Source organism: Sturnus vulgaris, chromosome 15 (assembly GCF_052056855.1).
Source record: "Sturnus vulgaris isolate bStuVul1 chromosome 15, bStuVul1.hap1, whole genome shotgun sequence".
Lineage (NCBI taxonomy): Eukaryota > Metazoa > Chordata > Aves > Passeriformes > Sturnidae > Sturnus > Sturnus vulgaris.
The window spans coordinates 7,119,846-7,132,200 of record NC_142257.1 but is presented as its reverse complement, the minus strand read 5'-3'; the positions used below and the strand labels follow the sequence as shown (position 1 = coordinate 7,132,200).

At 45.4% G+C, this 12,355-nt stretch overlaps 2 protein-coding genes across 3 annotated transcripts in view; one reads left to right on the top strand and one right to left on the bottom strand.

The window, feature by feature from the left end:
• Positions 1-32: 32 nt before the first annotated feature.
• Positions 33-10,197, top strand: LOC106859604 (leukotriene C4 synthase-like). Its single transcript, XM_014887002.2, has 5 exons — positions 33-2,385; positions 6,374-6,473; positions 8,280-8,350; positions 8,993-9,074; positions 9,329-10,197. Exons 1-5 carry the CDS (start codon positions 2,328-2,330, stop codon positions 9,474-9,476), a joined length of 459 nt encoding a protein of 152 aa, XP_014742488.1. The 5' UTR covers positions 33-2,327; the 3' UTR covers positions 9,477-10,197.
• Positions 10,176-12,355, bottom strand: part of MGAT4B (alpha-1,3-mannosyl-glycoprotein 4-beta-N-acetylglucosaminyltransferase B) — a 51,287-nt gene continuing 49,107 nt past the window's right edge. For both annotated transcript variants that reach the window (XM_014886938.2, XM_088173611.1), the window contains exons 13-15: positions 12,191-12,278; positions 11,201-11,313; positions 10,176-11,125 (exon numbers count right to left, since the gene is read on the bottom strand). In XM_014886938.2, the coding sequence (XP_014742424.2) occupies positions 11,102-11,125; positions 11,201-11,313; positions 12,191-12,278 (225 nt within the window). In that variant the 3' untranslated portion in view covers positions 10,176-11,101. The remainder of the gene's footprint in view (positions 11,126-11,200; positions 11,314-12,190; positions 12,279-12,355) is intronic.

Genomic DNA, 12,355 nt, shown 5'->3' with positions numbered 1-12,355 from the left:
CTATTACTAAGGCTCAAATTCTGCTGCTGTGTCTTACCAATTCTTACAGTTTCAGAAAGTCCATTTAAACAGGCCAGAAGTGGATAAAGGGCCCTTAGAAAATGTAACTTTGAAAATCAGTCTTTATGCTACTCCCACTGCTTTTGTTTTTTTGTTTTTTTTTCTGGAATGCATTGTAGGCCTTAAGCTGGGAAATTCAACTGCAGAGGTGGTTGTTAGTAGTGAAAAAATTGTTAATAACTACCGAGAACTCACATGTGTAAAATTGGAGTTCCAAAATGTGCCAGTTCCCTTAGAATAACAGCCCTTAGAGGTTCAAACTGATTTCCTCAAGACCTGTGTGATACAGGAACCCAGCTGAGATGTGGGACACATGCTGCAAGCAGGAGCTGATGTTTCTGAACAAGGAACAAATACTGACAGCAACGTGTGTGGAGGTCTTGGCTTAAGGCTGGTAAGGTCCCACAGCCACTGCCCAGCTTCAGACATTGATGGGTCATTCTCCAGGGTTTGCAGTTGGTGTCATTGTACAGTTGTGTTTGCAGCCCCAGCTCAGCCTCCAGGTTTCCTCACAGCATCCTGACTTGCCAGAGTGTATTTTTAATGTATTCCTACTCTACAAGTTTTGTGTTTTGTTTGGGGGGAGAGGAGGAGACCTGTAACTTCAAAAGTTTGTAAAGAACCAAATGTAACAAACAGTAGCAGTAGCAGAATCAGCTCCTTTTACCCCATGGGAAACCATGAAGTTACATTAATTTTTCCTTTATTGTCCCATTAAAAATGCTGCATTTTAGTTACTGTTAAGTGAGACAGAAATTGCCTAAACCATCCCCCACTGAAATGATGTCTGTGGTTTTCCAAAGATTTTAAGGAGTCAGCAGCAGCTTGTCATGAACCTTTGCTCAGAAACTAATTTGATTTTTTTTTTTCTTGATGCCATTGTTTTTCCTGAGAGTAATGGAAGTCTGTAATGTAAGTGTTTTCTTGAGTCTAAATTGTTTGTTGAAATATGTTGTTGTAAGAAGACCCCAGTGGACATCACAGATGACATCTTTGGTCACCAGTAGGTTCAGTTAAGGCTAACTTTTACGTTTTAGTTCTATTTCACCTGAGTCTGCTGTACCTTGAAGAGTCACATCATATGAGTGTTTTTTTAGAGAAAGGGAGTGGTTTTGCTATTCTACATGTGTGGTTATTTATAAAAAGTGTAACATTGGATATTTGATTAACTGAATTTTCAACTTGTTGAGCTGTCATAATGGTGTTTTGAAGCAATGAAGAGCCAAACCAGACAAAACTTGCTACGTCCCTCTTGGGAGAAACTGCATGTCTGGTACATGCACAAATTCTGTAGTGAGGGTGTGACTGAACAGAGAGAAATGCAATGATTCAGCCTCTAACATTAAGAGAAAACCTTCCTCCTCTTTGATTTTAAAAATTTTCAAGTCAGTGTAGTCGTCCTTATAAAGTTGCTCAAAAACGTAAGGTAACTTTTTGAACTGATGCCTGTTTCACTTTTGCAGAGTGGGGAGAAAAGTCACTCAGGGCTAAAACATTGCTTGTTTTCCAATTTTGCATTTTACAATTATAACTCTGATGTCAGTGTAACGTTTCCTTAGGGTCTGTATGTTTCTACATCCTCTGCTGCCTTCAGAACTGAGATCTTGTATTTTGTGTGTTAGCCAGGGAAAGGTTTATACTTCTTAAAAACTTCAGAAAACTACTAAGGGTCAGTGAGTGCTAGAATAGAACTGTACTCCTCTTTGGTAAACTTAAGTGTAGTAATTAGTAGGATAAAGTATCTGAATGTTCTGTTAAATCACAGAATCTGGTAACAGAATTAAATTAGTCCAGCTGGAGTGTGTTGAATCTTTCAAGTGGTCAACTTCACTACTTGAAATATGAGCAGAAGATCAAGTCATTAATTTGTAAATGCTTGTTAATAATTTTTACAACCTTGCACATAATTGAGATGCTTCAGGGCTCATTAAAACTAGCAACAAAACTGGCTGGAAAGAATTCCATCATCTTTCCATTGCCAGCAACATATAGTTCAATCATGGTATAAAATCGGTAAATGTAATTAGAAGAATTTCAGTTTGCTCATGCAAAATTCTTTCCTGCTCTATTTTTCAACAATAGGCACTTGGCTGGAATAGGCATTTTCTGGTGGCTTTGGAAAACACGTGGTGTGGTGAGAGTTAAGGTGTGGTGGAGGAAACACCTGTGCTCAAAGGCAGCTCTGTGGAAGTGGGTGGTGGTGGGAGAGAGTGTTGGGACAGCTGTGCCCAGCACATCAGGCTGGGGTTTGCTCCACAGTCAGCAGCATGAGAGATCAGATAGACCTGCTGGCCACAGTCACAGTTCTGGGGGTCCTGGAGCAAGGTAAATGTCCTTTGTACAATGCCAGTATTAAGCTAATGATGTTAAACGCTGTGGGATGTGGTTCTTGTAGTTTTCTCGGAGTGTCTGTGGAGTGAAAGTCACTGTTTTTCAACTTGATAAAATGATACAAATTTTTGGCTGTTCATGGCAGAAGTGGCATGCCTGAGGGTGGTCGTTATTTAACAGGGACTAAAATGGTCCTTAAAGCCAGCAAGTAAAACTTTTAGACTTAAAGCAATTTCAACGTGATGTTCTTAAAGTAAACTAGTTTGTGATTGAATTTGAGCAGGTAATTTGTAACTTGCAGTGGCTGGAGGTAGCCAGAATAAAGACAGGTTAGTAAATGTGCTGGTGAGGAGATCAATGTACAGGCAGACGTGGTGTGGATATAAGAAAGAGCCTGGTGCACGCTGGTGTTTCTCTGTGACCGAGATCCTTCTATGTTCATATGGCACAGAGCAGATGACAAGATGGACTGAGCACAGTAATTTGGAAACGAATGTAAGTTCTGCTCAGAAATAGACACAGAGCTCTTCAAAGGAACTCAGTGACTTCTAATTTAAATAGATGCGTTGTGTTCAGACCATTTAGGAGGAACAGTTGTTGCCAAGCTCTGTTTATTTGTGGGTCCTTTCGGCAAAGTCTCTCCCCCTTGAGCTTCAGGACAGTCACTCCCCTGCCTAGGATGGTAACAGAGCCCCCATTTTATTAAAATCTTCACAATTCTATAAGGAAAGGTTTGTGGGTTTTATTGTTACTGTATTAATTCACCATACAGCTGTCACACCTCTGCTTACAAATGGATGTGAATCTCTGAGCAATGTCATATGCTTTTAGCCATCAGGTGATAAATCTCTTAATATAAACATTATTTGAAACAGAATATGCCACTTTAAAAATAGAGCTCAAGATTTCTGAATTTTCAGTAATTTCCACTCAATTTACACAGACATGCCACAACTACAAATGGAAGAAACTTGTACAACGAATTTTTTTGTTATTAAACTAAGTGGGGGTGGAGCGAGTGTTCAGTCTGCAAAGACATGAAGAAAACATGAAATTGAGTTACAGAAATGCTGCTGAGCCCTTTTCCTTTAGGAAACCCTCAGTAGCAAATCCCTAGATAGCAGTTTTATCTCAAATATTTTTGTTTAATAAGAATTTCAAGTACTTTTTAAAGGTTGCAGTATTAAGCATTTTACTTTCATGGCAAACAAGCCAGGTGTGATGCCAGCAGATAAATAGCAGGCATTGGCACCCTCCTATCTGTTTGACTGGATGAAGTATCCTGGTTTTATGATCTCTGCATGGGAAGCCAAGGAGCAACTGCAAAATACTGCATTTCCTTTCCACCTACTCCTGTGAAATCCGTGTGCCTGTGTCACTGGGGTTCAGAGCTGTGCAGTGGCTTTGAAAGGACATTCTGTAGGTGAGTTACATGTCTGGGATTCGCTCTGAAGCACAGATGTGGGCTATCCCTACAGATACTCCTCCATCACATCCTGGTGTAGGAGATTTAATTTAATGTCTGACTTTGGTACAGCGTTGGTAGCTTTTTGTTTCCTTTTGAATTTCCTGGGAGCCTGCAGTTTCCACATTCTTTCAAGAAACTTTCCCCTTTTTAATTTAGTCATTCTCAGTTTAGTGAAACTCTGAGTTTGGCACTATGTAGATGTGTGCCCCAGCCTTGTGGTGAACATTGTACCACAAGGCAAAATTATTCTACTCCAGTTTTTTCCCCCACTCCTTTATTTTACAGCTTCAAAGGAAAGAAAACTTATGCAATGTCACTGTCAGGCTCCACAGGGCTTGTTTGCCAGGTTCACTCAAATGTGGCAGATAGCAGCTCTGATATTATTTGACAAGTTTGTGGACATAATCAAATAGAGAATGAAGAATATTTCCTCCGAGGAGCAAAGTTCAGGGAGAGCTGAGCCCCTAAGCCACATGGGAATCCACACAGGTGATTAACCTCAAGACATGAATCACAAAAAAATGCTTTGAAAGGCTCTGCAGAGTAGATTGAACTCTCTTTCTCTAAGAGTCCGTGCTGAGAAGGCTCTTGCAGTGTGGGTTTTTTCAACACCTCATTCTCAGAAGTGCTTTTGTGGACTGATTCTTCATCCTAGTTCTTCACCCTTACACCAGGTTTGGGGGAACAGCCAGCTGTCCTCCAAAAGGCTCCTGCTCCTCTTGGGTGGTTGTTTTTTATGTTACCCATCCCCAAGTGTCAGGGATCTGTGTAGGACTTGCCTGAATATTAGCCCCTGTGTAGAAGCAAGATGCCAAGTGTAGAGCTGATGGAGAGGTTTGATGTGAAATGACTCTTACCTCACCCATCAGTCACAAGAATCCTACCTTAGGAAAGGTGCAGATGGCACAAAGCAGAATGAAGAGCATTGCCCAGTGCAGTTGGGCCCTTAAGCCAGGAGCCAGATCTGTTCATGATGCTGTAACTTCAGCTCAGTCCATTTCTGGAGAGGAGTCTGGGATGAGACCCTGAGAGCATCAGGGAGCTGGAGAGGTAACAGGGTGGTTTTGTCTTATTCCCAGAGCTCTTCCAGCAGCTGCTGAATTCCAGTTGTGTGTTACACCTCTCTGGATTCACAGAGGGAATGCTGTGTCCTGTCCTGCTGGACCTCTGGAGAAGGGTGACATCTTCACCCATGATCAACCTGCTATAAATGAATCAAAGAGGAGGGAACATTCTTGTTTCCCCCCACTTTGCTCTGTCAGCACCTCTTGTTTAGGGCTGGGTCACTGTGAAAGACACTAGAACAAGCTTAATTGTTCTTAAATGCATTCTGAAAGGAATGACTGTATTTATGTTACTAAAACCTTGTGATACACAAGTCACATAGCATCAGATTATTTACATTTCTAATTCCCTTCTACATATGTTTTCTGCAGGCACATGTCTTTAATCTTGGAACATCTGTCCCTACTTCCTCTTTTCTATCCTGCTGTTCTGCTTTTATCTTTGTTACACTAACACAGTCCCCAAGACAGGCTTGCACAGCAGCTTCTTGTGTCTCTCTGCAATGCTCTGGAAATGTTGCTATGTGAGGACTTTGCTCACTCAAGTGAGCATCAGATATCTCAGTGACACCATCACAACCACCAAAATAATTGTTTTTATAATCTAGTTTTCTCCTATATGAAAATAGGGGTTTTCAATAAAGGCAGCAGTGTAGTAGTACACCTAAATAAAACAGAGCATCAGCAATTGCCCGTGGGAGTAGGAGTTTTCAATAAATAGTGAAACACTCAAAATCTTCATGTTAGCAAGTTTTCATTGTTTTGAAGTGACTTTCCATGTCCTTTACAAATGTACAAAGGACTGATGTAGCAGACACTGAGTCAGTGCCTTAGCTCAAATGTGGCACAGGCATGGGCAGCACCTCTGCTCCTTGAATTGCTGGAGCCTTGGGGCTGCCCTGCAGGGTTGAAGAGCAAGAAATAATCACCCTCTTCCCCAATTCTTTTTATTGCCATTATTAAGAGCATCTCTAATTGACTTAATGACTATCCCAGTGCTTGACAGTTTGCATGCTGCTCTGTGACATGGGCCATCCTTTGCATCCACTAGGAATAGCAGAAAGTGTTGCACATAATTCCCATGAGACTGGCTGAGGGTGCACATGTACTCTAAATGCGAAGTGCAAAATTAAGAAATAATTCTGACTCAGGGTAAGGTTTTATTGTGTGTTTTATCTACGGGGGAGCAGCACTGAGGGCTCTGCTGGGCGTGAGATGATGCAAAGTGTCATCCAGCAGTGGCACTCAGCTGGGATAACCAAACCTGAATTTAAAGCATGAATGTGAAATAAATGGCACATTTATTACAGGTCATGTGTGACAGCCCTGGACTATGGACCTAGATCATGTCACCTCTTTCATTCTAACTATTTGCTTGATTCCAAGCCAGATAAAGCATGGCTATGTAAACACTGCTGGTCTGTTACCACTCCTGTGTTCTGTTTTTTAGCCTATTTTGCAATGCAGGTGATCTACGCCCGTCGGAAGTACAAGATTTCCCCTCCTGAAACATCAGGTCACCCTGAATTTGAGCGGACCTTCAGAGCTCAGTAAGATTTTGACTTTTTGTGGTGACTTTGTCTAGATAAAACTTGAGTCAACTATCACTGTTGAGAGAGACTGGTACCCCTCACGTCACCTTTCCACTTACTGATATTTTTTTTTTCAATGCTTTGTGTGCAAAGGTCTGCATTTTGATTTGGAGCACTTTGGCTGGGGTGTTTCTGTCCATCCATGATAATTCTCCTTCTGGTATTGTGAGGCAGCCAAATTACAAATTAGTGGCCATATGGAGGAGGTGCAGAGCATTCACGACTAGAATCATTAAATTTAATGTTACCGTTGGCTCCAAATGGTGAGAGCAGCCAAAGTTTTATTAATAATCTGATATTTTTGAGTAATATTTTGCTGTTGAATTGAAGCAAACGGCCTTGCTGGCAGAACCAGCTACAAGGGCATTTAATTTTTTTCCCTTTCAGAAGCCATTGTGCTGTGAGACTCAGCACTCGTGGGCCCCTGCTGAGGGCTGTTTCTTTTTGCTCTGTTCCTATGGAGAGAGCAATGCTGGAGCTAAACTGGAAATGTTCACAGATCCCTTCGGCTTCCAGCAAGCACCAGATCCCGTCTTTCATCTCAGCTGCTCTGTTTTGTAAGCGACTGAAAGGAATTGGCTGGAGCTGGTGTGAAGGGTGGTTCCAGCCCGGCACTAAATCCCGAACAAAGCAGCTGCGTTCCCTTGCCAGAGCACAGGAAACATTTGTGGAGTGACAAAAACACCAGCTTCAGTCCTTCTGTGGTGCCATGGAAGCCAGCCTGCCTGGAGACATCAGCCTCTGCAAGCTGGGGAGCTGCTGATGTGGCTTTTAATTAAATACTTAACTATTAAATGTGTGTTAACCAAGTCATGCCATGGGTTGTGGTGTTCTGGGAAGCCCTGGCTGTAATGGGCAGGGAAGGCGACCTCAAGGAACTTGGACTTGAGAATATATTGCTTCTTTGTGGGTTCTTCTTCTCTTTCCCCTGTGGAAGAGTATACAAATGGATAATTTGATATATTGAAAAAAAAAAAAGGGAAAAAGTGGTACTGATGTATTACTCACTTGAAGAAACCTGGCAGTCTCCCCACACTGAGGCTCAAACTGCATTTACAGAATAAGGTTCTTCAGGCTTTTTCCAGCTCCCAGTCTGGCTCCATTTTCCAAAAGTTTGTACATTTTTGGCCAACATTAAGATGAAATTGCCTGGGGAATGGTAAAATGTGAGAGAAGCAAAAGCAATGTCTTTAATAGCATAGCTCCTACTCTTCTTGCAGAAAATCTTTATTTTTGTCACTAAAGGAAAAAGGAGGAAAACCTGGCTGTAGAGCTGATTGCTTCCTGCTGACTTTTATCTGAGAGAAGGCTCCTTCTTGGATTGTGACTTGTGTGACTCCCAAATTTGGGCTGTGCTTACCCAAGGGGAAGAGAAAGCTCCTTAAATACTGACAAGAAGGCTCTCCTCCTGCAGCTGGTGGTGCAGCAGCTGTCTGTGATGGTGCTGTGTGTGGGATGGAGCCTGTGTAGGGTCCAGCAGAGACAAATCTCTGTCTCAGCCATAGCTTGTCATTCCAGACCATGTGAATGCAGGAAAAGTGAATGCTGTGTGTTGTTTGGCTGGTTTTTTCCCCTACAATACAGATATTGGGTGTTCTTGATCACAGAAAAGGCCCAAGGCCCCTTTCCCACAGAACAACAATGGTTCTCACCAGGTCTTTTAGTTTGCTCTGATGTGAGTTTCCAATTCCCTTCTCCAGCCTTGGTTATCCAGGCTCTGATGTACAGGGGGCAGTTTTAATTCTCATCTCTGGTTCTCACCAGGGCAAACTGCTCAGAATATTTCCCAATCTTCATTTCCCTCCTCTGGGTTGCTGGAATCTTCTTCCATCAAGGTAAGAGGGATGTGGGGAAGAACTCCAACCCAAACCATGTGAACAAACAAAAAAAACCCAGCCCCAATTTAAATCCCATTGTGACGAAGGCATTTTCTCTGTGCCTGTGAGGCTCTTGTTCATGGAAAGCAAATTTTCCCCTTAGCTGGATTGACTGAGAAGTGCCCCAACTCCAGCTGGGAGCAGCTGAGCCCATTCCTGCCTGGAGGAGGAAGCACTGGCAGCCCTTGCTCCTTTGCTGGAGCCTGGCTGTCCCCTCATGCTGCTTTTCCTAGACAAGGTCAGGCTGTCCCAGGGTGGCAGCAGCAGAGACAGAACTGTCAGAACAAGAAACCATAACCCAAACATTTACTCATCCACTGTCCATCCCTACCAAGTGAGTTCAGGGATTTGGTTGTGAGGAGAAACCACAAAAGGGAGCATTGCCAACCCAAGTCCCAGGGCAACTCTGTGGGGCAGAGAAGTTCATCCCTCACAAAAAGGGAAAGGAGAAAACTCATTTAAACTACCACAGTGGTTTAAAGCCAAATCACTCTGTGTTTGGTTTTCTGGCCATGCCTCATCTGCTGGGGGGACTGTGCTGGGATGCAGCTGCAGCAGTGTCCAGGGATCCCAGCAGAGCTCTACTCCCTGTCCCCCCAGGTGTGACCGCAGTGTGTGGGCTGTTGTACCTCTACAGCCGCCTCAAGTACTTCCAGGGCTACACCGTGGCTGCCCAGGGACGGTAAGGACCTGATGGGACCATGGGCACCCCAAAACCAGCCCAGGGCGGCTGGGAGCAGAACCTGGCCCCTGAAACAGGCTTCCTCCCCATGGGTGGGACTGCAGACAGACTTTCACCACCTCCTCCTCCTCCCCTCCTGCCCCCATGTGCTCATGGCTGTGTCACCTCTTCCCTGGCTGTCCCAAAGGTGGGTGGGGACTCACAGCGTGCCCTGGCTGGGCTGGCAGTGCCTGATGGTGTTTTTTCCCACCCAGGTTGGGACCACTGTATGCCAGTGCCTGGCTGCTCTGGCTGCTGGTGGGGATGGCACTGGCCGGGCTCCTGGCACACTTCCTGTGGCCCAGCTCCTCCACATGGATGGCAGCACTGGTGTGGCCTCTCCAGCTCCATGGCGCCTGGTGAGAGGGGCCATGGCTCTCCCCAAACCCACTGCTTGCCCTGTCACAGGGAGCCAGTCATGTGGCACCATCAGAGAGAGAATATTTCCCTGGCTCTGCACTCCCCGCTGAAGGGAGGTGGATGCTGGCACTCCTCTGCTCTCAGAGATAATTTCCTTTCTAGAAAGCAAATGCTTTCCAGCCCCTGCCTCTGCTGAGGAGCTTCACTGCTGGGCTTTGTAGCACTGTCTGCTCCAAAATGCCTCTGGCTCTGCCTCATGGAGCACAGATTGACCCACATGCTGTTGTCTCTCCTCCTTACTGCTGTAATGATCTATGTTGAAGAATCACACCATGGATATACAAAAATAAATTCCTTTTCTCACTAGGAATCACCTGTGATTGTCGAAAGTGCTCAGAGACTGGTGTGAGAAAATCTGAGTTGGGGACTGGGTTTCATAGGAAAAGCTGCTGTGATTAACTGAAAAGGATGGGTAAACTTGCCTAAAACCACGTCCAAATATTGGAAGAAAAGCATGATCCTAGTCCAAGTACTAAAGTCTGTGTTTGGCCTTGATTGAATGACCTTTACTTTGCCCCAGCTTCACTTACCATCCACCCTGCAATAGGACTTTGCCCTCTCCAAATTCCACCCTCTGCTGTGTACTTGGGGTTCACAGGTACCTAAAGCAGCCCTGTTCCAACTGACCCTCACTACTGCACCAAAGGTTTAAATTCAGCTTTTATTACAGTGCACATTGTTTTATATATTTATATAGAGAGATGTACTTGAAAAATCAAATGTATCCAATAATAAAAAATACAGCACATTAAAGTAGTATAATGCATTCCAGTGTATAGTTGAAAGGACATTGGGATTTACACTAATCCCTACTATTTTTGAACTGGGCTACCTCTGCTTTATTTTTTCCTTCCCCGAAAAACCCACATCAATCAATAACTGAAATAGTTATTTTAAAAAAGACAGTTTCTGCACTCAATCTCAAGGCATGAAGACACTGGAGACTTCACTGAGAATTAAGGGGCTGTGTTCAATGCTGGCAGGCACAGTGTGGCATATTTTATTTTTTTGTTTTCCCTGCCATAATATAGCTCCAACCCCTTTGGATTCGTTCCTCCTCTGCTGAAGGAGGGTCAGTCTTTGCCCTCACTTAATCCTCAGCTGTGGCCAGGACTGTTGCCTGGGAGAGGGCAAGGCAGACCTCGGTCCCTGCTGCCTCCATCCCAGCGCACCGGTGGGGTCTGGCAGGACTCGGTGTGACCTGCTCTGTCCCCAGATACAGCCAAAGATTGCCCTGTCTGGGGCTGAAGGTGCTTTTTGTCCCCACGCTGGCTAAAGCTCATCCCGACCCCAAACTGTCCCGTGTCCGTGTCCGTGTGTCCCGAGGGGCCGGGGGAGCGGAGCAAAGCCACCCCTCTGCACAGGGGCTGGCTTCTGCTTTTTGCTGCTCTTCAGGAGAAGCCGATGCCCGTCCTGGCCCCGCAGCCCTGCTGGGGATGGCGAGTGCTGGCTCTGGCAGCCGGCCCTGCGCTGTCCTGGTCCGGGCAAGGCGCCGCAGGGAGCAGGGAGCGGGAGGGAGGCAGCAGGACCAGGGATCCACAGGTGTGTCCGCTCTGCTCATGCCTGTTTCACTCTGCTTTTTTGATAAAAATCTGAAAGAAGAGAGGGATGGGATCAGAGGGATGAGCAGGGCAGGGGTGGGGAGGTGCTGAGGGAGCTCGGCTTACCTCGCTCAGGATGATCCACACTGGGGAGTCGGTCTGGATGGACAGCCTGACAGCCTCCAGCGGCCCAAAAGATGGGTCCACCTCACCCTCTGCAACACCCTTGGAGAACGAGCCTGGTGGGGAGAGCACATGACTGACACAGGGATGGTCCTCTGGCATTGCCCCTCCACTTCCCCTGTCCCCCAGGGCACCACCAACAGCCCCAGCAGCCCCTGCCTGCAGCTCCCCAACACAAAACAGGCTAAAAACCAGCAGCGTGGATGGCGATACAGTACAAAATGCCACACTTTGGAGAAAAAAAATCAGGTAAACAAAACAAAATGTATTTGGGGTATTTGGTGACATATCACTGCTGTGTGAAAGGGGACAGAGTGGCCTGACATGCTTTTTGGTTGTGATTTTTTTTTTTATTTTGAAAATGCAACTGGGAGAAACCAGCCAACATGCAGAGGAATGAGAAAATGGCAAAACACTACATATGCCAGGAAAATTTTCTTTTATTTGTCTACTTTAAAAAAAATTACATCTTTGCAGGGACACCAGGGCTGTATCACACATTGGCAGGTCTCTGGAGGCTGCAATTACTCCTTCTTGTCCAAGGGCAGGGCAAGCACTAAAACAAGCTCAGGTGGCAAGAGACGAAGTCTGACCTGCAAGTGGTGTGAGTACAGAGATGGCAAAACTGCCCGTGGTGGAGGTTTTTAACCTCAGGGTAAGCAAAGGAATAATTTGCATCGTTTGGTCTCACCTCGGAGCAGAGACTGGCAGAAATGCAGGACTGAAAACTGAGGACAACCTAGCCTGAGAGCGAGGGCAGTGGAGGAGAGGACACAATGACAGTTAAATCCTGCTCCAACCATAAGCTCCTGGACAGCAGAAATTACTCTTTGCCAAGCAAACAGCTCTAAGGTTCTTGACTGACATGCAGGTGAAGGCATGGGCTGTGTTACCAAAGCCAGCAGCATTTTACCACCGCACACCCCGCTGTACCTATCTGGATGTAGCCGTCTGCTGTCCTGCGGTATTTGACGACTGCGCCTCTTCCCTCCTGCAAGGTTTCCTTATCTGACTGTAGACTCTGCAGAAGGAGAGGAGTTTTGTGCAAGGCCAGAGGCAAGAGTCACCCAAAAGCCCCAAGGAAAAGCAGCAATCCCA